General features: G+C 37.7%; 5 protein-coding genes across 5 annotated transcripts; 4 read left to right on the top strand and 1 right to left on the bottom strand.

Annotated features, from left to right (window-relative positions):
- Positions 1-1,750: 1,750 nt before the first annotated feature.
- Positions 1,751-2,806, top strand: AK88_05176 (uncharacterized protein; the record flags this gene model as incomplete). Its single annotated transcript, XM_012482778.1, has 1 exon — positions 1,751-2,806. The coding sequence occupies one exon, from the start codon at positions 1,751-1,753 to the stop codon at positions 2,804-2,806; it is 1,056 nt and encodes a 351-aa protein (XP_012338201.1).
- A 4,884-nt stretch (positions 2,807-7,690) lies between these two features.
- AK88_05175 (uncharacterized protein) lies at positions 7,691-11,074 on the top strand (the record flags this gene model as incomplete). Its single annotated transcript, XM_012482777.1, has 1 exon — positions 7,691-11,074. The coding sequence occupies one exon, from the start codon at positions 7,691-7,693 to the stop codon at positions 11,072-11,074; it is 3,384 nt and encodes a 1,127-aa protein (XP_012338200.1).
- A 2,512-nt stretch (positions 11,075-13,586) lies between these two features.
- AK88_05174 (uncharacterized protein) lies at positions 13,587-16,511 on the bottom strand (the record flags this gene model as incomplete). Its single annotated transcript, XM_012482776.1, has 1 exon — positions 13,587-16,511. One exon carries the CDS (start codon positions 16,509-16,511, stop codon positions 13,587-13,589), a length of 2,925 nt encoding a protein of 974 aa, XP_012338199.1.
- A 2,469-nt stretch (positions 16,512-18,980) lies between these two features.
- On the top strand, positions 18,981-20,292 carry AK88_05173 (uncharacterized protein; the record flags this gene model as incomplete). The annotated part of the gene is made up of 3 exons (XM_012482775.1): positions 18,981-19,379; positions 19,530-19,892; positions 20,119-20,292. 3 exons carry the CDS (start codon positions 18,981-18,983, stop codon positions 20,290-20,292), a joined length of 936 nt encoding a protein of 311 aa, XP_012338198.1.
- Positions 20,293-21,451: 1,159 nt separating this feature from the next.
- Positions 21,452-21,970, top strand: AK88_05172 (uncharacterized protein; the record flags this gene model as incomplete). Its single annotated transcript, XM_012482774.1, has 1 exon — positions 21,452-21,970. One exon carries the CDS (start codon positions 21,452-21,454, stop codon positions 21,968-21,970), a length of 519 nt encoding a protein of 172 aa, XP_012338197.1.
- Positions 21,971-22,627: the final 657 nt, after the last annotated feature.

Genomic DNA, 22,627 nt, shown 5'->3' with positions numbered 1-22,627 from the left:
TTTGCAACACATAATAAACATAGATGTTGCGGCGAGCTCACACATGTGGAACTTTTTCCTTACTAGCTCTCCTTAGCACATCGACTGTTGTAATATATTCCACATCCTCCGATCCTGATGCCTTTGGAGCAAACAATGGTCAAAAAAAAAAAAAAAAGTGAGTCATGATGAAATAAGAGGGGGGATCTTTGACAAAAGGTGACGAGTTCGTCAGGGCTATCATCCCAAATGTGCACGAAGGGGCGTGCTAATAAAAGTAGGTACGCACACAGTCATTCTACAAGCCCACATTTATCGACACAGAACCAAATGACAATCTCTTACCACTACAACTAAGGCTGTTTTTTTTCCGCTCATGGTGATTTTATACAATATAAGAAGGTACACGGCTTTGCTTGGCAACAATGTACATAGGGGGATGAGCCTATCAGTATACTAATAAGTTGAAGTGAACAATTATTGCGCGTAGGAATTATAAAATGGCTGTTTTTATTTGTATCAAAAAGGGGATGTTGAGTTTTCTTATTATATAATATTTTACAAATACCACCTTTTTTTTTTTTTTTTTTTTTTTTTTCCTTGCACGTTAATGTGCCTTCTTATGTGCAATGAGAAAAAGTAAAGTTCAGGGAGCTTAAGGTATAGCACTTACCAATTGAACAGGCATACCCCCATAACCATGTGTTCATGTTGTATACATGCGCATGTGCACAAGCATTTTTGCCTGGTTGATTCACCTATTAGGATATAAAGAACCCTTCTTCATAGGAGTGCATAACCCAGAAGAAAAATACATGCAAAAAAAACAAAAAACAAACGCGTTTACATTTGCGGCGATAAAGTGGAGAAAAAATAACAACATGGGCAATGTTACAAGTTGCTTTAAAGGACACATGTTGACATTCCGTTTCCTTTTTCTATAGTTTGCTTAATAAAAAGAGTCCTATATGTTACTCTTAAAGTTTATTCATTATGTAGAGTGATACACAAGAGAACACACCACACACGCGGGGACAACATTTTCCTTTTTTTTTTTCTCTCTTACGAATGCGTTCTGACAAAGTATGGCATTATTTTGAGCAACATTTTGGCACACCTGTACACATGGACTCAGCACATTTTGACGATGTGCAATTTGACCTAGCGCTATTTTTTCCTTGCGCTTTGCCCTCGTGTAACATGCGATGTTTACAAAATGACGCTATACAGGGCAGCACATTTCAGTAGACCCACTTTCCAGTGTGCGCAAAGTATTTTGTAGAGGAGGATGAATTCCTACTAGGGCACAAAAAGGAGTGATAAAAAAACAATTTGGAAGATAGTGCATGAAATAATTTACACACATATGTCGCACACATGCGCATGATGTAAATAAATTAATGTAGGTTTAGGAACAAGGGGAGGTCAGAAAGCTGTGAAGAAAACCCCCGTCATAACGACACAGCAGCTCAGGAATTATTCCACTGAAAAAAAAAGAGCCTTATGGATTGGTATATGTGTGTATGCATATATATATATATATGCACGTATATCTGTGTAGGTGGTTTTGTGCTTGCCTGCACACGCGCAGACGCGAACTTAAGACTTTCGAAAAGGGAGGAAGTTTACCAATTTAAAAACAAAAAAAAAAAAGATGAACATACCGGAATAAAGGTGTTTCCCAAAAAAAAAAAAAAAAAAAAAGAACATATCTAATGAAAGACATTTACACAGAATGGACGCACCTGAAGAAAAAAGTCATCCGCACAAAATGAATGACGACGAAATAAGTTGCGCAGAGGAAAAAGTGAAAAACAAAAAGGACAACAAGGTCCTTTACATGCAGCAGGTTTTAGAAAGCCAATTCGATAAACAAATTAAAGAGGAACAAAATATCTATGAAAGAAATGCCGATTTAAGAAAGTACAATGAATATATTTCCCAAAAGAAAAAAAGGGCCTTCACCCTGGGGGCCATTGATGGTATAGGTGGTATTAGTTTTGTAAATGCCCCTATGATGAATCCCGAAAATGCAAAGATTGACCCGCCCATTTTGCAGCTGCCGTCAGCAACCAATTTGATAAAAAATGTGCACGTAAAAGTCCATTTTGATAAGAACATTGACAAATCGTACAAATACAGGACCCAAAATAGCAACAGGGACATTATCAGAAATATGAAGCCCATGTATTCCCTACCCGAGAAGGTGATGACCTACTATATGCACGAGGGGGGCCATTGGCGTGCCGAACAGAAGGAGGAGTCCATTAGGAAAGGTGTTAAGGAAGACGTTAACGAGGATGACGTGGAGCAGATTAAGGAAGACAAAGTGGACGACGTCAAGGGAGAGACTAAACCAAATGACTCGCAGATGAACACATTTGAGGACGACCGTCCAAATAGCAACACACACACTGAAACAGATACCCCCTATGAAGACACACAAATGTCGTGCGACTCAAATGACATGTCTGAGAGTGCATTTCGCGGTGAGGAGCACAAACTAAGGAGGTCTCATGTGTCTTCACCACCCGCTGCGGACAAAGACGAGATGTGGCCAAGGGAAACGCAAAGGATGCCCGAAAAAGCACCCTTAAAGGAACCCTCGAAAACAAAACTCGTGAAAAAAAACGAAGAGCTCAAAAAGCTCGCCAGTACGGCAAACGTATCTGCGGACAATAAGATACCCCCAGATGACACACACGGCACGAAAGTAGAAAAAAATTATGAGAATGAAGACCAGCTGAACTTTTTAAAACTAAATCAAATAATGTCATCGACCTTGACCAATGCCCTTAAAATGTTGGCGGACGATGCTTTCCTTTAGGTGCAATTATTGCTCGAAAATTGTTCCTTTCCCGTTGAAGGGGGTTGAGGACGGTTCAGTTAGCACTCCCTCCCCTTCTGTTTTTTTTTTTTTTTTTTTTTTACCACTTATTTATCATTGTGCCTTACCGTTTGCCTGTGCACAATTAGCTCACATTGATGTGTTATTTTTTTTGTAATTTTTTCCCCCACCCACCAAAATGTAGTAACAATATGGGTAACTTCAATCTAGGTGCGCATACTGCACATTTTGAAGTGTGCCATATGAACGCATGAGATAAAACATATACGCGTCGTAATAATAATAATTGGGGAATAATGACACAACTGATGCCGTGAGGAGTTCTATTCTAAGTGAGCGGGTGTACAAAATTACGACACTGCGCAGTGAATTTCCTCAGACGCGGTTAGCACTTTTGCAAAAAAAAAAAAAAAAAAACGGATCGTAAAATAGGAGAGTTACAATTTGGTTTCCCCTCACAGTAATGCGGTCTTAATAATTTTAAGCCGCTCTGCTTCTGACAACATTTGTGCCTTAAAATGTGTGCGGGAAATATGTAGTGGAAAACTCTATTAACTAGAGGGTATTTTAATATACATTGGTTCATTGGGGGGCGCAAGGCGTATAGGTATAACATATGTATAGACATATATGCGCATTGCTCCCCCCATCCACAGTCATTTGCATCATTTCTACGTACCCAAGCACAAACGAATAAAAAAGGAACGCCTATAAAAGTGTAACCGTTATTACGATTGTTGCCAATTTGCCTTTGTAACAATGTACAATGACCAGAAAGAAATATATAATCATGTCATCATTCTTTTCTTAGGAGAGTCATACAAGGACTTTTTCTTTTTGTCAACTCTTAGTAGACGCCAAGGTGATTCTAGGAACGTCTATTCGCCTCTTTGCAGTAAAAAAGTTCGCCTCGCCCTACATAAAGTGGCCCCCATTTGTCCTAAAGTCAAGGAAAGGAAATTACTATATACAAAACGAACTTTTATTTTCCCCGCATCTTTCCACATAAGGTTGTTCTTAAATTATGCTCCAGAAAGGAATGCAATGTGCAGGGTATTTTTCTTTTATTTAGAAAGAAGGCATAGTTTTACTCCCATATATAGCTTTTTATTCTTTCAAAGAAGCCGTTATTGTGTTCATGACTCTAACACGCCAAGGAAATTTGATCAATATAATTATGCAAATGAGAACGTGGGTAATCCATTTGTTACTAACCATATTGCTATTTAGAATGTTGGCGCGTTAGAATGTTTGTAATGTTAGCATGCTATATATATATATATTGCCTTTTTGTGGAAACTGCGCGGTACAGGTAGATCAAGCAAATTACAGGGCTGCTCGACTAATGCGTATGCGTAACATAGTTCGTTCACCAACAGCGTATTTTATATGCACCTAGGGTGCCACGCGAAGAACACCTTGGCATGGCCATCCGAACTAAAATGCAAAATGCCGCACCCCCCTGTTTGTTTTCGCCCCCCTAAACCCCAATTGGTATATAATTCCCAGTGGGCACCCTATATCACATGCGCGGCGGTATATACAGTATCATATATTATAAATTAGTATATGTAATGGCATTGCCATGCCGCTTCCCTTCAAGCAAATTCTTTATCCAATTTTTTAATTTTATCATTAGGGTAGAGAACGCAATGCTATATATATGTATAGTGCTTAGAAAAATATATATATGTTTGTGAGAGCTCCTTTTAAAGCAAAGCAAGCTTTCCCTTTTTTTCACCTTACCGTGCATCACTGTTTATTTCCACGACGTTAGAGTAAGGTATATGCATATATAACAGTGCAAAATGGGCATAAAGTAATATTTTTGTACATTATACATATATATATAATAACATACGTATAACATGCATATACTTTTTTTATGCGTTTATTTTTCCATATGAACATTTTTTTCACGACTTATGAATGCAAAAGTGGATTGGGCTCTATAAAAGGAAAAAATTAAAGCAGCGAACGAATTGCGCAAATTAAAAAATATTCCACAAATCCCTGGCCTACCGAGCACATTTCGCCATTTTAGCATTTTTGCTCATTTGGCAGTTTAACCTACACGTAACATCCCAAACATATATAAAGTATATTATATGTAGTGAGCATAACGAGAGTGCCATTTAGCAAATTTAAATGCATTAAAATTGTGTGAGTGTTTTTCCCTAGCCGGCAAATAAAACGCGTAATTTTGTTTTATTTTAGCAAAGGTTTTGAATTTAGGGAAACGTCAGCCGTACCTTTTTTTTTCCCCCTTTAAATGCGCCAGAGTAAGGCATATATTATACATATATGCGTAGTATATATAAGTACGTCGTACAGGATGTATACGTATGAGCTGTACGCGTATAGCAGCACGCATTCCAAAATAAGCATACACTGCTTAAATAACATGTCAGAACTTTTTCACCCCTTGCTTCTGTTTGAACGCCAAGTCAGCGAATAGCAACTTCCCCATACCTGCATACAACGAGCGCACGTATGCATGGTATGATGGCATTCGTCACGTATGCGTCGTATGGTTAATGTACGTTGTATACGTGTAAACACCTGCTTTCTTAAGTGTACACTTGTGCTCATGTGATATAAGTGCGCACGCAGGCTATGCAAATATATATTATCACATTTATATAAACACTATATATGTGCATAATGCGCTTATGTAACTTCCTTCCCCGCCGCGCATATAATTATACATTTTCAAATTTTAGTGTTGATTTTTCATCGATATTTATTGCAAGCGCCTCTTCCATTATTGTAAATTAATTTGATTACATAATTATTATGTATATGCAGTATTTATATTTGCTACATTTACATATCACGTCCCTCCCCCCACCCCTCCTTGTGCGTGTGTTTTTCTTATTTAATTTTTTTTTTTATTATTTTAAAATTTTTTTCATTTTTTTTTTTTTCACAATTTCAAGTTTTAATTAAAATTTTCATAATCTTATAGAAATTATATGCAGAAATGTTTATTTGTACACGCCAATATATGCATCCATGTACGTGTGACAGATATTTTTTTATATGTAGCATTTATGCATAGCCCATATGCGTAATAGTGTTACGCTTGACTTTCCCCCGCACAGCAGCGAAGTAGTTCATGTGCCATTCCTTTTATAGTGGGCCACACGCGTATGCCCGAGCCAGTGACAAGCAAGCGAACGCACATGTGCGTATGCGAGTGAGTATGTGCAACGTGTATTTGCGTAGCGTGTATCCCCCCACCATTGCACGCTGAGCGCCTTGCGTAGAAATGCATTCCGTACATAAATTCATGTGACGAGTCCCTCGGCTTGCTCTGTGCTTTGCTCCTTTCATTGCGCGCCGCAAATTCTGCGCCGTATATTCTGCGACTTGCATTTTATACCCTCTGTTTTGTGCCTAATATTTTGTTTCCCCTGTTTTGTGCCCTTCATTTGTACCATTCATGTTTCGTTTTTTTTATTCTGCGATTTTCCCCATGTGCCCATTGCGTTTCATATTTTTTTAGATTTAATTTTGAAATTTGTATTCCTCCCTCCCCCTTGCGTCTGTTTGGCCCACAACATAAACAAAATTAAAAGGACTTGCAGCCATTTATAGGCATACATATGTGTACCCATTTAATGTATGCCCAAATTTATGCCTGAAAATGTACATGCGTGTGCCTATATGTGTATGCGTACATGTGTGCTTCTACATATATATATATATATATATATATGTACACACTTGTAATTAGATTGTTAATTTAATTAATTTTCCCACTTGTATGTCCGTGGTTTGCCCATTCATGTGTGCATGCTGCTGTGTTATTTTTTAAATATTGTGAAAATTTACAAGTTTTTCGTCTTTGCGTTTTTACATTTTTGCATTTTTACGTCTTTACATTTTTACGTCATTACATGTTTACGTCATTACATGTTTACGTCTTTACACTTTTACGTCTTTACACTTTTACGTCTTTACACTTTTACGTCTTTACACTTTTACGTCTTTACACTTTTACGTCTTTACATTTTTTGCTCTGTGCTTCCTTACATTTTTGCGTGCCCACTTCTCCACCCTTCATACGTTTGTTCTGTGTTATGACCCCATTTGTTGGACTTGCAGCCATTTATAGGCATACATATGTGTACCCATTTAATGTATGCCCAAATTTATGCCTGAAAATGTACATGCGTGTGCCTATATGTGTATGCGTACATGTGTGCTTCTACATATATATATATATATATATATATATATGTACACACTTGTAATTAGATTGTTAATTTAATTAATTTTCCCACTTGTATGTCCGTGGTTTGCCCATTCATGTGTGCATGCTGCTGTGTTATTTTTTAAATATTGTGAAAATTTACAAGTTTTTCGTCTTTGCGTTTTTACATTTTTGCATTTTTACGTCTTTACATTTTTACGTCATTACATGTTTACGTCATTACATGTTTACGTCTTTACACTTTTACGTCTTTACACTTTTACGTCTTTACACTTTTACGTCTTTACACTTTTACGTCTTTACACTTTTACGTCTTTACACTTTTACGTCTTTACATTTTTTGCTCTGTGCTTCCTTACATTTTTGCGTGCCCACTTCTCCACCCTTCATACGTTTGTTCTGTGTTATGACCCCATTTGTTAAAAAAAAAAATATGCGCGTACGTGTAAAAGTGCGTGTATAGGTGTGTACATACCATGCGCATATAAGCGGATATGCGTGTGTTTATATATATAACCGTGCGTAAATATATGTAAAAGCATATACGTACAACGTGGTGAATATATATATAAGTTCTTACCACCGCTCTCAATTCCCCCGGCCGCAACTCCATCGCGAATCAACGTACATGTGAATGCAAGAAAATGCATAACAGCTGTTTCGATAATAACAATTCGTACATGGAATGGAAGCCAAACGAGAAGATATACAAAACCATTATACAGGCGCTCGAGTCCTCGTGCAACAGTTCGAATAATAGTGTCCAAATAGAGGTGACCAAGGTTTTGAAGGATTTAAACGAAAATGTAGCAGATGCAGCTTTGTATCAACTGCACATTTTCATGAACAAACAGGAGAATAATGATGTGAGGCAAGTAGCAGGGTTGTTATTAAAGAATTATATAAACTCAAAAAATAAATTTTTAAATAACGAAATTTTAAAAATAATAAAGAACGAAATTTTCAAATCAGTAGAAGATGAAATCAAAGAAATAAGGAACACTGCAGGTTCTGTAATAACCACCATATTGACAAAATACGAAGGGATAGATAAATGGCCAGAAGCATTATACAATTTATTACTACTAATTGAACGCGGGAATAATGATGTAGTGGATGGAGCGTTCCGTGCGATCATAATTATAATTGAGGACGAATTAATGAATAGGAAAAATGCAGATTCTTTTTTCTTCCAATTTTGTAAGACCCAATTGTTACAAAAACTATTTGCATATTGTTCCCCACAAGAAAAAAGCATAAAAAAAAAATATGCCGCCGAATGTCTAGATTTGTTTATAACGTCATCTTGCTTCACAACCAATGGTGTGTTCAATGATTATTTTGCGCAATTATGGGAAAGCCTAGGATTTCTAGCCTCCGAGGAGGACACGCAAATTTTAAAAATAGTAGTCACCTGCATGACCATAATAACGGACACAAGGTACTCCTCTATATTTAACAACCTAGATGCCATCATACAATTTATGGTAAATGCAACAAATTCATGTGACAGGAAGGTTCAGTTAGAAGCCCTGGAGTTCTGGCCGGTTTTTATTAAAGATAGAAGCTACATTGCTTACTCCAACTATAATAATAATAGCAAGTCAAATGACATAAACAAAGTAGATAATTATATAGACGAGAATGTGTATAAGAATATAAACGAATTACGAAATGAAGCTTTGAAAACATTAAAAAATTATTTGCCTTATTTGTGTAAAATATTAGTGGACAACACAGTGTATACTAAGTGGGATTATTTAACCATGGATGAATCGCACTTCCAAAATGATAATGCGAATGTACCTGACTTGATCCAGGATATATGCCCAGAAATGTATAACAATAGTAATAAAAATAACGACATGAATGCACAGCAGGTGCAGGATGAAATGAAAATAAACAAAATGAATAGCAACAGTGATAGTCATACACACATGGGGAGTAACGCCCGAAATGGAAGTATGAATAGTAACAATGTAAATAGCTTTGGAAGGAGCAACGCAGCAGGAGGTGGAATGATGCAAACAGGGGATCAAGCAAATAATGATAATGGTATGCATGACTATACTGATGATGAGGATGAAAAGAATGACGACATGACGGCCAGGACATGGGGTAATGATTGGACTGTGAGGAAAGGAGCTGCTTTATGTCTCGACTACTTATCCAATGTGTATAATGACGAAATATTGGAGTTCATCTTACCACACATAGAAGAGAAACTAATGAGTGATAAATGGAACATAAGGGAAAGTGCAGTACTAACCCTAGGTGCCATAGCGAAAGGTTGCATGTATAGCCTTTCTCCATTTATCCCCAAAGTGTTAGAATATTTGATAAAATTGTTAAACGATGAAAAACCTTTAGCGAGGAGTATCTCCTGTTGGTGCGTAACAAGATTTTCATCATGGATATGTCACCCAGACAATTGCGATAAATGGTTTGAACCAGTTTTGTTAAATCTGTTAAAAAGGATTTTGGATACAAACAAAAGGGTACAAGAAGCAGCTTGCTCCTCCTTTGCCAATTTAGAAGAAGACGCGTTAGATTTACTTAACAACTATCTGCACGAAATTGTCCACACCATTCAGCAGGCATTTCAAATATATCAAGCTAAGAATTATTTCATCCTCTTTGATGTCGTAGGCACATTGATTGACAGTGTGAATATAGTCAAAGAGAATAACGAATTGGCCCACGAAATTGTGAATTCGATATTATCCAAGTGGAACAGCATACGCATAAGTAGCCCATACATCATAGCCCTAATGGAATGCATGTCCTGCATTACTAGTGCCTATGGCAAAGATTTTTTAAAATATGCAAAAAATGTCATAAGGACATGTATTAAATTTTTGGTTCTACTATACATAGATTTAGAGGAAGAGATAAAATATTACTACAGTAAAAAGGCAGGCAATACAAATTCATTTATCGTTAATCGGAATAATATATCCTTGACGGCAAGTGAATTGCTAGCTTATTACAAAATTAATAATGATGATTACTTTACTGCGCTGAAAGATATCGATTCCATTTCTCCCTCCAAGAAAAAAGACCTTATTGAATGCAGCTTTGATTTATTGTCCAGAATTTTAAGTGTTATTAATTCGAACATTATGAACATTATAAGCGAAAATGAGTATAATTTTATCCCGCTTGTACATAAATATTGCCTAAAGTTTGAGAATATCAAATTTGATGGGGTACTAAATAACAAGCTAATAATGAACCAGGGGTTCAACAAGATGGTCTTCTCCCCGGATGGAAACCCCACTTCATCATCGGCCGTTAAAAATGGAAGAATAGGAATTGGCAAGGAGGAAGAAAATGATGAACGCACCGAATTGGCGAAACATTTTTTAAATTTTGGCATACTACAATCAAATTTTGCCCTCATAGGAGACATTTCCCGATTTTGTGCCCAATATTTAATACCCTACTTGAATGACATTATCCCCTTTCTCATTGCACACATTGCGCACCCTTCCACCCCGGTGTCGAATAATGCCAGCTGGGCCATTGGAGAAATTAGCATACACATCAACCCACAGTACATGGAGGTGTACGTGGATGAAATAATTAAACAGCTTATTTACATTTGCCAAAATTCAAAGTATCACGGTTGCTTACTACAAAATATATGCATCACTTTAGGCAGGCTGTCCTCTACCTATCCCAAGAAAATTATTTTTTATTTCCCCCAGTTTTTAAAAACCTGGTTAAAAATTATGTCACATGGCACACAGGAAAATGAAAAAATTAATTCACTCAAAGCTATTTTGGAAACGCTCTACCTAAATCTAGATATAGCTGCAGAAAACTTACAGGAAATTGCTTATATCATACTTAAGTACAAGTACGTATCTCAGGATGTGAACAATTTTTTTCACCAATTTTTAGCTACCATGAAGCAGAAGTACCCCACCCAATGGAAGGGAATTTACAGCTCCACGAGCGACTCCCTTTCCTCCCCCATCCCCAACGACATGTTGAGCGATTTGAGCACGCGGTTTAATTTATAACCTCCCGCATGCACACGTGCAGATATGTATAGATGGTTGCCCCCTCACCCATCTGTGCATACATATATGCCCACGCAAAACTCCATACACACGTACACGCGCTACTATTTTTAACTCGTTTGAAAAACCGATCTATCTCACCAGAAAGGCCTAAGAATGTATACCTACTAGTACATACCATTTTCAGGTGTGCATCTAAATTTCCTTGGTATATAGAAGTGGTGTTATATATGCTACACTGGGAGCAGAGACAATGTGAACCTCCTGCTTGTGGCAAGTGTGCACGTAAATATATATATACATATATATTATTATATACGCATATGCAACCTTGCATGTGTGTAAATGCCCGTGCCTACCAATACACACCCAGCGGTAGCACACGCAGCATCTGTGTGCTTTCCCCATCCTCGCCAGTGTTATGCATATGCTCGCACACCCTTGGCCTTCCGGCGCATTATCATGTGTAGGTCCATATGTGGACTCATGACTTTCTGGCTGGGCGTACCTGCATACCCCAAAAAAACACACACGCGCTCGCGCACGTTTCACTTCTGAACCAATTTTGTAAGAATTGCATTTCCCCATTTTTATGACTACTCGTTGGTGTATGCATGTTTCTGTGCACATTTATTTTTACTTATTTGTGCTTCAACATTTATGCTCATACATTCATTTATATACATCCGTGCATGTACACAGTTGTTTTTTTTTTTTTTTTTTTTTTTTTTATCTTTTCATGTACTGACACATTTTTACGTGTAAAAAGAAAAGCGTTTAAACGTTAACAGGATATACCTCTGTCAAATAGCCATAATATAATGGCGAAAATTTAAAAAAAAAGGGGAAAATATAATATATATGTTTTATGTGAAAATTTGGAAGTTATTTCCAAAGGTATATACATACATGTTTGTATATGCGTGCTTATGTTTGTGTATATAATATGTGATTTTTAAATAAATAATATTTTAATTAAACCTTTTTTCTCTCTCTCTCTTTTTCTTTTTTTAATGTCTTATTATTTATTTTAAACATATAATAATAAAATGGTTAATATTAGATGCTTTTTTTAAATTAGGAAAAAAAATTAGTTCGGAAACAGTGAACAGGAGGGAAATGACCCGTTCTTGTGCAGTTTGGTACCCAAGAGAATTTGCTCAGGAAAATGGTCCTACCCTCTCCCTAATAAGAAAAGCGCTTTGTTACAAAGGTCGACACGAATAAGGTTTAAAATAAAGAAATAACGAAATGGTGTATACACGGTGAAAGCGTGACGCATTGTAATCCCTAAGACCATTGACCCATTTAAAAATGGCACAATTGTGCGAATAATTGTAGAAAAGGCGTTATTCTAATTTGGCCTGTCTCAATATATCATTTTCGTTGGGATTATAATTGGAGCATTGCTTAAAGGTGTAATGTGGTTCAACGTTTGATAGGGTAAATTTTGTTACTCCATAGAGGGTTTTGCACTGTGTGCTGCTTTTAGGCGCACTCATGGCAACCGCGTTGGCAATTCATATGATAGGCTTCTGACTGTGTGTGCTCCCGTATGGCGAGCAATTTCCACCCCCTTAATCGGTTTAAAGCATTTTAATTGCACTTCTCACCCATTTGGTGCATCCGTCCAATTCATGCGTTAAATGTGAAGAAGGTGTGGGGATGGTTTTATACTAACATGTTAGTGGTAACCTCACTTTGTGGGAAATGACACATTGACCTTGCATGTAGGTACCGTAGAAAAGTCCGTTAGCTTTTATAACTCCACATGGCACATACACATATATGGCCATGCCTCCTCCATTTTTTTTGAAAGGCCGCTTAACTGGGACAAAGCATTTAACACAACATGGTATAATTTTAATATAAATAAAACCCCGCAAGGGAAAATAAAAAAGACGTAGAATCAATCTACGCACACTTTAGTCTTCATAAAATCGACAAATATAATATTTGTTAAAAAAAAAAAAAAAAAAAAGGATAATCAGATCATGCATGTAGCACATAAAAAGGAGAGGGTAAAATGGTTGTGCACAAGTAACAATATGATTATAACATCCATCTGTTTTGCTGCCTCCTTGGCGCTGTTACAACATCTCTCATCCTAGCGACAAATTGGTAAGGCCCCACACGGGAACACTGCTCGCGGAGGATGTGCACATGGTTTGACGTCCACAAATCCATACATGCATAAGAAGGCACCGCTCATCAAGCGACAGCAAACAAATTAAGCAATGGTACACTTTACTACTACCTATAATCGGTAGAAGCATCCATCCGGGTTTTTACTCAATCTTGTAAATACTCCCTTGAATAGGTGGCACAGCATCCCTACTATACGTGCGGGTTAAAAACTTTTTGAGCTGATCCGAATGTTCCGCGTATATATGTACACGCAAAAGACAACATGACCAGAGCTTTTTCTCGAGAGGAGAAATAAAAAAAAAATATATAAAAAAAATAAAATAAAATTATATAGGCAATACTCCAGGTGATATGAACTGTAATGTTACATCCCTGACTGGAATTTCAACTTGGAATCCCTAAACTTGTTAACAATAATGTCGATAACTTCATAATTGGCAACGGAGGTAATATCCCCAAAATCGTTTACCCCATTTGCTATGCATCTTAATATTCTTCTAATGATTTTTCCACTTCTGGTTTTAGGCAAATCAGGCACTATGCAAATGAGATCTGGGGTGGCGATAGGCCCTATGGCTCGTCTAACGTAAAATTTTAATTCTTCTATAATTTTGTCATCCGTGTAACTAACCTTCATGGTGTCCATTTCCGCCAAATTGGAAGTGGATGTTGAATGGGGATTCACATTTTTTGTGTTACCCTTGCGGTCAACGCATTGGTCAAGTGTTCCCTTGGCTTCAACCCCCTCCAACTGTCCCAATTTTTTAGAGGCACATATCTTTCTAACGACGAAGCAAAGAATACCTTCCCCCTTGACCACATGACGGAACGAAACAACGGCTGCCTCCGCGATGCAGGAGTGTTGCACCAAGGCATGCTCAATTTCTGCTGCTCCTAATCGATGACCAGACACATTTAAAGTATCATCAATGCGGCCAGAAATCCAGTAATACCCATCTTCATCTCTATATGCACCATCACCAGTAAAATAATAATTTGGACAGGAAGAAAAATAAGTTTTTACTAACCTGTTATGATTCCCATACACAGTTCTGAGCATGCCTGGCCATGGACTCTTGATACATAACAAGCCACAAACATTAGGACCATTCAAAGGTTCTAACGTTTTAGAATCTAAAATTTCTAATTGGACACCGAAAAATGGAAGAGTGGCACATCCAGGTTTCATTTTAAATAAATTGGGTATCGGTGCAATGACAATTCCTCCCGTTTCTGTTTGCCAATAGGTGTCCACAATTACACATTTTTTTTTCCCAACAATATTGTAATACCATCTCCATGTCTCTGGATTTATGGGTTCACCTACACTCCCTAAAATTCGACATGACGACAGGTCATATTTTTCAATATATGAATCCCCATGTTTCATTAAGGCTCTAAGTGCTGTAGGTGCTGTGTAAAATTGCGTAACTTTATGCGTTTCTATTAAACTCCAATATCTACCACAATCTGGGTAAGTCGGAATGGAAGAAAATAATATCGTGGTTATTCCGTTCAGTAGGGGACCATATAAAACATACGTATGCCCAGTTACCCACCCAATGTCTGCAACGCACCCAAAAATATCATCCGGAGTTACATCAAATATATACTTACATGTCGTGTAAGCATATAATAAATACCCTGCCATGGTATGCGCTACACCTTTGGGTTTTCCAGTCGAACCAGATGTGTACAATAAACATAGGAAGTCTTCACTGTCTACATATTCTATTGGACAATACGCTCTCATGTTTTTCATTAACGCGGAACCATCCACATCTCGACCTTCTTTTAACGTGCATATGCTCGCGTCAAAATTGCTCTTGTTGGAATCATTCCTACAGTAACCTTTCCCTTCAAATGATATTCTCTCCTTTGAAGTGCCCACGCAAGATTTACTCGTCAATGAATTGATATAATGACATGACCCTGCCCCCAAGGAGTGGCTGCTCTTGTCTCCAATGTTGTTAGTGCCCTCTCCTCCATGACTGCATTTGTGGTGTCCATTGCTAATTTCTTTACTATAGTCTGTTTTATCTGAATTGGGATTGTTCTTCCCTAGGTTGTTATTTTTGCATATTTTTTTATGCAGGGTGTGTATCGCTTTACATTTTGTGCCATCGCTGTTGGTACTGTCCTCGGTGAGGGCGTTGCAGTGGTTGCTGGTCTCCATCCAGTTACATTGCGGGTGGTCACAATGGCCGCGATTATCCTGATTATTATAATTATCATAATTACCGTTATTGGCGCAATCGCCTTCCCCTAGCAGCGATGCACACGCGGAGGCACTACCCCCCTGTAGAATAGGCTTACAGTTGAAGTAGCTCTTCGTACTATCACATTTGTTCAGTTCTTCGTACTCATTTTGGTTCATGCCATTTTGCTTGCTATTTATCTCTCGCGTTTTACCCTGTGCCAAAAAATTATCAGCACCTTTCAAGTCGACGCTGGTTGAATGGTATAACTTACTTTTCGATGTGCTTTCCAGGTATGCCCTATTGGCATCACTTATCTTTGTTTTGTTTTTAAAAACGATGCAGACTTTTATGGCATCGCCACACATGTCCATAGCTGCATCCGCGATTTGCTTGAGCTTGGTTAATTTACCTCCTCTCATGCCAAAATCGCTTGTAATTAATACCCTGGACTTGGAGTCCAATATGCGATCACACAAACTGCCTGCAGAATACCCAGCAAAGACGACATTGTGAATTGCACCTATTCTAGCACATGCTAGCATAGTATACACAATTTCTGGGATCATGGGTAAATATATGGTGACCACATCTTGCTTCTTTACTCCATACATTTTTAATAGGTTGGCAATTTTGCAGGTCTTTTCCAACAATTTTTGATAACTTATTTTTTTATAATCATTTGGTGTATCTTTTTCCCATATTATTGCAGTTTTATTTGGATGTTTTTCAACCCATCTATCTACACAATTATCACATGCATTAATTTTGCCATTAACAAACCAGCTAACGTTGCCCTTTTTAAAATTTCCCATGTATACTTTGGTGAACATTTTAAACCACCTTAAACTATTTTTTGCTATGTTTCCCCAAAATAATTCTGGGTTCTTAATACTTTCTTCGTACATCTCTTTATATATGCTTACATCTTTTATGTTTCTGTTTATGCCCGTCTTATTATCATGTTGACTGTATGATTCGTGTACTGGGAAAGAATTCTTGTTAAGGAAAATATTTTGATCTATGTCGATTACGTTCAATTGTCCTGAATCCATCTTGGTGATGTTTCCATTGCTTTGTAGGGTATTCATTATGTTTGACGGGAGTTGCTTTCTCTTTTTTTTTTTTTTTTTTTTTTTTTTTTTTCTTAACCCGTTAAAGGTTCGCAACACGCAGGGTGTGGGGCTATTTTGTATTTAAATGCACATGTTCTTATGTTGCATACGTGCCCACTTAGGTACTTTTGCGTGTGACTGCTATGATTAGGTTCTACACGCATAACACCTATACATGTGCAGGGGTATATTGTCATACGTCGGTTTATAAGGGCTACAATACGCTTACCTAAGCAAGCAAGCATATTATGTAGTTGATATCCCCCCTCTCAACATCCCTTTGTTTTTTTTTTTTTTTCCCCCTTTAAACTGCATGAAGGATAAAAATTTAAAAGAAAAAAAATTACAAAATGGTGAATTGTACAAACAATTAAATTTAAAATATGAGATGGGCAAATTTGAAAATATTTTAAATCCATACGTTGAGGGATTTATGTACATATCCAATATAGCGCATGTATTAAGCTTTATATGCTTTATTATTGACCTCCGCACGGAGCCCCCATGCCCGTACCTTCAAGTACAACGTATATAAATAATGTACATACCCCCCATTTGCCCATGAGCTAAAAAACACGATGCCGCCGGGCGGGTTAAGCATAAATTGCCCGAGGGGCATATTTTTTTCATCATAAAAAAAAACCAAAAAGTGCTTTGCAGCAAAAGGGGGCACAGGAGGGAATTGGAACAAGTATAAAAATCAAATAAATTTTGCTGCTTTAGAAAGCGCCATATATATAATTCATAAAACATATATTTGCCACTCTTACTTGAGCCACATATCACCCCGCGTAAGGGTAAATTTAAGCTTGGCACCAATAAAAGCGACTTAAAGGTATGAATGCTCATATGTTATACAAAATACCCTTCACCACATGTACACGTAACAATGGACCTATTTTTTTGATCACCTCCCAGTTAAGAAATTACATTTAATGGATATTTCTTTTGGCCCTATCCTAATGGGAAACAAAGCCTGCCCAATGCCTGCGCATGTTACAGCAGAAACATCGAAGGGGATGGCATAAACGACAATTGGATTATCATTGTTACACTTAATGGACACATTCCAAATAGTCCCTTCTCCGCATCGCAATTTTTTTTTTTTTTTGTTACCGTCCGTTGTTTTTAATTTTTCCACTTGTGTTTATTTTGCTGCTTAACGGTTCGCAATTTTTCACAATTTTAATTTTTGTTCTGTATTCCCTTTGGCATACAACTCAGGCATGTAAACATTTTTTTTTTTTTTCTGCGCTCTTTTAGAATAATAAAAACAAAAAAAAAGTAAACGCGTACATTTTAAAATGCGAAAGGAACACACAGGGGAAATACATTACTCACTGTGCGTATCGGTGTAGGCCCATACGTAACACCCATATGTGACACGTAACTGTTTGTTGACCATCCTAGTGACTCCCACGCATGTGGTGTTATAAACCATACATTTGTGTTGCTGGCATGATAATAAAAAGAATGGGTCACTGTAGCTTCTTGTAAATAGGGCACATACCAATGCGCTCATCTTACCCCCCTGTTGAAGTACCATCAACGGTATGTACAATGTTGGGACGAAAGTCCTTTCCCTGACTGAACCATGAAATGTGCGAACGAATGTAACCCTGTTTTTCGCATCCGTGTAAGGGTAATACCGTATGACGCCTGTGATGTACCTGTGTAGGAACTCCCCAAAATGAGTAACTAAGTTTTATATCGCATATAAACTTTATGCCCTTCCCCCATAATTATTATCTTGTGTGTGGCCATGTGTGTATATGCATGAGCACATGCATTTACATCTACGCTGGTTTATATGACCACTACAGACGTTTGCGTGCCTCCGAAAAAGCTGTGTGTGTGTAAACTGCCCTCACTCGCTGAGTAGTTGCACGTAAGACACCAGCTACAGCGTTAAACTAGTACCTTCTCCTTTTACTCACCGTTTTTCACGCATCATCTGCATTTTTAATAACAACTGCTTCGAGCTTATGTTAAGCGCTCCACTTGGTGATTACTCATTTTGTTGAATCGAATTTAAGGGTTTTCACATACACCTTTACATTACAAATCGGACAGATGAAAAAAAAAAAATAGATTAGTGTAATTCCCATTTTTACAACCTTCCATTTTTTAACGCCTCATGTGTTGGTGACTTCCCTTTGCGATCTTAGCAAAAAAAAGAAAAAAAAGAAAAAAAAAAAAAAAAAAAGACTTGAAAAGGACGACCAAAAAAAAAAAAAAGAAGTACAAACGTGTTTGTCACAATTCCACACAGGTTATCTACCCAAGTATTGGAACACAACATAGGGAGAAAAAATATGAGAACTGATTTTCCCCCCTACATTGAAACATTTCGTGTAAAGGGGGAAGTAAATCCAGTACGTATGCTTGACTGGTTAACGCTTCTAACTCCCATTAAAAAAAGAATACTAGCTAGCTGAATAAACTATGGAAGAAGATACATCAGGAGGAACTTCCAAAAGAAGGAAGCCGAATGGCAATAATAATACCAATTATTCATTGTTTCACAAAAACGTAAGTCGTTTAAGTGGAAATGACGCAAATAATAGCCATCCCAAGCAGTTAACTCAGAAAAATGAGAAGACAAATAAAAATATGCCGTCCGCATCGATTCGTAATAATGCTCAGAACGTGCCCCCTTTGAATACAAATTCAAATGCAAAACAAGATGTTTCGTATCCCAATATCAAGCGCAATGTTAGCAACACCCACATGAGTAACAGCAAAAGAATGTGCACCAATAATCGATCAGAAGATCAAGGTCATCCCTTTTTGAACAGGCTTCCGGAAAGATCGTTGTGCGTGGACTATAGCGAAACGGAGAGGGTAAAAGATGATGGACGCGGCGGAAGGCATGTATGTGTGCCCGTTTGTTAATGTACCCAATACTCCCTCCTTGTTTACACCATTTTGGTGTCAGCGACCACTCAGCATAATTTCATCACACATTCCCTCCTTCCCCCACACCCCCTTCAGAGGAACTCTGCAAATGCACCGAGCAAAATATTCATTAAGGACAGCTTAAAAAATACATATGCAGACAATACAAGAGCTAGCAAAAACTCGAAACAGAAGCAACATAAAGTGGGCCTTTCATCGAATGAGTATACAACCTATAAAGTTACAACGGAGAATAGAACGACATATGATCATGCAAGGAAGCTAAATGACATGTGGAATATTTACGTGGATGAATTACTCGATTTGACAAAAACAGAAGAACTGCCCCAAGACACAATTAATGACATGGAATTGAACGGAGCGGAAATTGAAATCCACAAATCCCGTTGTGCATCATATATTGGAATCAAAGGGATAATCATCCTGGAAACGCAAAATGTAATGATACGAAATGAGCTTAACAGTAATGTTAAGGAAAAGAAAGAGGGGGAGATTTATTACCCCTCCATGGCTTTTTCTTATAATTCTTTACTTACATTGTTTCCCTCAGTGGCTATGCTTCCGCATCCACGAGCAAAGTTAGACAAAGGGGTCACCACCCTTCCCTCCTGCATATTATGTAACTTTATGCAGACCACACACACATGCGCTTTTAACCCCTCAGGCATTCAAAATAGTAACCCCCAAGAACAAGGTCTTAATACTACTAAAAAACAAAACCGTATTTATCCTTACCATAAAAGATAAGCAGTATTACCTGCATGGCGTCCAGCTGCTCCGCGACCCCGGCTTAAAATCATCCAAAAAGTACAAAGTGCTCCAAAACAGGACCATTTAAAAACGGACCATTGCACTCCGTATGTCGAGCATTCACATGTGTACAATTTTCATTTTTTCCCTTTTTTAACTGTAATTTTTATGTGTAATATTTTTTGCATTAAAATTGTGTACACCGCTTAGTGCGCAACACAAATTCGTATGTCATTTTACCGTTGTTTAGTGATACGGAGTGGATTTTGTTTCCTACCCGTCCCCGTCTCCCCCTCTAATTTGTTATGTGCTTTTATTCAGCACTGTTTCATTTTTATGTTATCTTTTGCGCCTATGTGAATAGTTGCACATCAAATCCACACGTTTATCTTTTACCACAAGATTGTGGGGCGTTAGGAAACGGTGCGCACTTGCATGTACACTGCTATGTAATATATGTTAATATATTCTCCTTCCTGCCCCCAGTAAAAAAGGGAATAGATGCAGACGCAATGGTTAGTTTGTTCTCGCCATAAGCTACATCTCCCATTTGTTCTTCTCATTTTTACTAATTTGCCTTCGTGTGCGTTACATTACTTTTGGAAACAATTCCAAAAGGGGTTAAATGATGCACGATACTTTGCCAATCTTTTTGTTTAATTAACTAACATAATTCACCGTATTATTTTAACAAATTTTTTAAGTTTTCACTTTTTTTTTCTTTTTTTTTTTTTTATGCTGGACGGAAATGAGACTACAAAAATGTTTCAGTTTCCTAAGCAACATTGTTTGACGAATGTTAAAGCGGCATGTCGATTAAAGAGAACTTTTCCAAATAAGTCAACATCGTATATTTTTTTTTTTTTATGTATTAATATAAAATGAGTTGTTGCTAAGGGAATAATAATTGCTGTAACGATGAATTATTTAATCCACCGCAAGGAATGAATCAACGTCGTTTCTACATTGTTCCCTTGTTGGCCGCAGGAATGAGGCACATGTCGTGCTTCTCATTTCCCATACAAAATATACGTGCATACAAATCAGTGCGCTTCTTGTCCTTGGTCGTTTATCTACATCGAGTCCAGTATCACCTTGCACGTAGTTAACCAATTTATACCCTCAGTCAAAGGAAATCACGCTTGCCAACCACACCTGCTAATCATGCTTGCTGACCAGCAACGATTCTCCCTCCGCACAAAGTAAACCGCAAAAAAACACATGGACAAGTGAAGTATAGCATCATCATGAACCCCGATCCAGCTAAGCCCAGTGACCAGGTAGCAGAACTGCTAGTGGAGTCTCCTTTGTTTTCGTTCCACTGCGCACACTTTATTGCGTTTAAAGGATTTAGGGAAACTTTGCATGGACATAATTATAATGTGTCCTTAAAAGTAAGGGGGAATATACAGGAGGATGGATATGTAATCGACTTCTCCATTTTAAAAGAAAAAGTAAGAACAGTTTGCAAACAGCTGGATCATCATTTCATTTTGCCAATGCATAGTGATGTTCTAAACATCCAAGAGGTCAAGGACAATTTCAAAATTACATGTGAAGATAACTCCGAATATTCTTTCCCCAAACGGGACTGTGTGCAAATTCCTATCAAGCATTCCTCCACAGAAGAAATAGGGCTTTATATTTTAAACAAAATAATAGAGGAAATAGGATTGCCCATTTTAAAGGCACGCAGTGTTAATTACATGGAGGTAACTGTGAGTGAATCCCCAACGCAAAAGGCAACGGTTCACAGGAACATCTGATGGGAGGCAGTGGCAAGGTGTACTGCAAGGACAAATCCAGTGTGTATATAAAGGTGGTACAGCATATGTGAATTTTTATTTTTATTATTTTTTTTTTTTTCCCCAGAAATGGAAAATTTTTAATGTGTATATATCTGTACCTATGTGTTGTATGTGACGTATGTGATGTATGTTTGGCACAATTTTGGCCAAGTCATGTCGTGCATTATATAAGCGTCCCGCAGACCCCCTCACCACTGGGCGTCACATCCATTTTGGTAAAATTCCTTAAGTGCACTTATGCACAAATGTAAATGACGGTCTACAAACTTGCGTATTTGCGTTCACATATAAACACACATGGGTGTTCTTTTCCGCAGTTGCGCATTTCAGTCTCTTCGTGGGCGAGCTCGCCCGGTACGAACAAATATAAAGTAGTATTAAATAGGCAAACAAAATCGAAAATCATAAGACAAACTCGAAATTAATACAACTAAACCAGGGTCGAATAATTGGTAACAAAAAGGGGTGAAACAAATGAGGTGCACGGGGAATCCGCTTATCAAAGAGGGGACGGACGTCTTCCCCCGTGCAGGTGGGACAAACATAGAAAGCACGAATGCGGCAATGCAATGCGCATGCAGGGTGCATTCATATGCTTCTCCTATTTGCACTTTT

The sequence above is a fragment of the Plasmodium fragile genome (assembly GCF_000956335.1).
Source record: "Plasmodium fragile strain nilgiri unplaced genomic scaffold supercont1.99, whole genome shotgun sequence".
Classification (NCBI taxonomy): Eukaryota; Apicomplexa; class Aconoidasida; order Haemosporida; family Plasmodiidae; genus Plasmodium; species Plasmodium fragile.
Note: the sequence above shows the minus strand (reverse complement) of the source record. Positions and strands in the feature narration are given on the sequence as shown.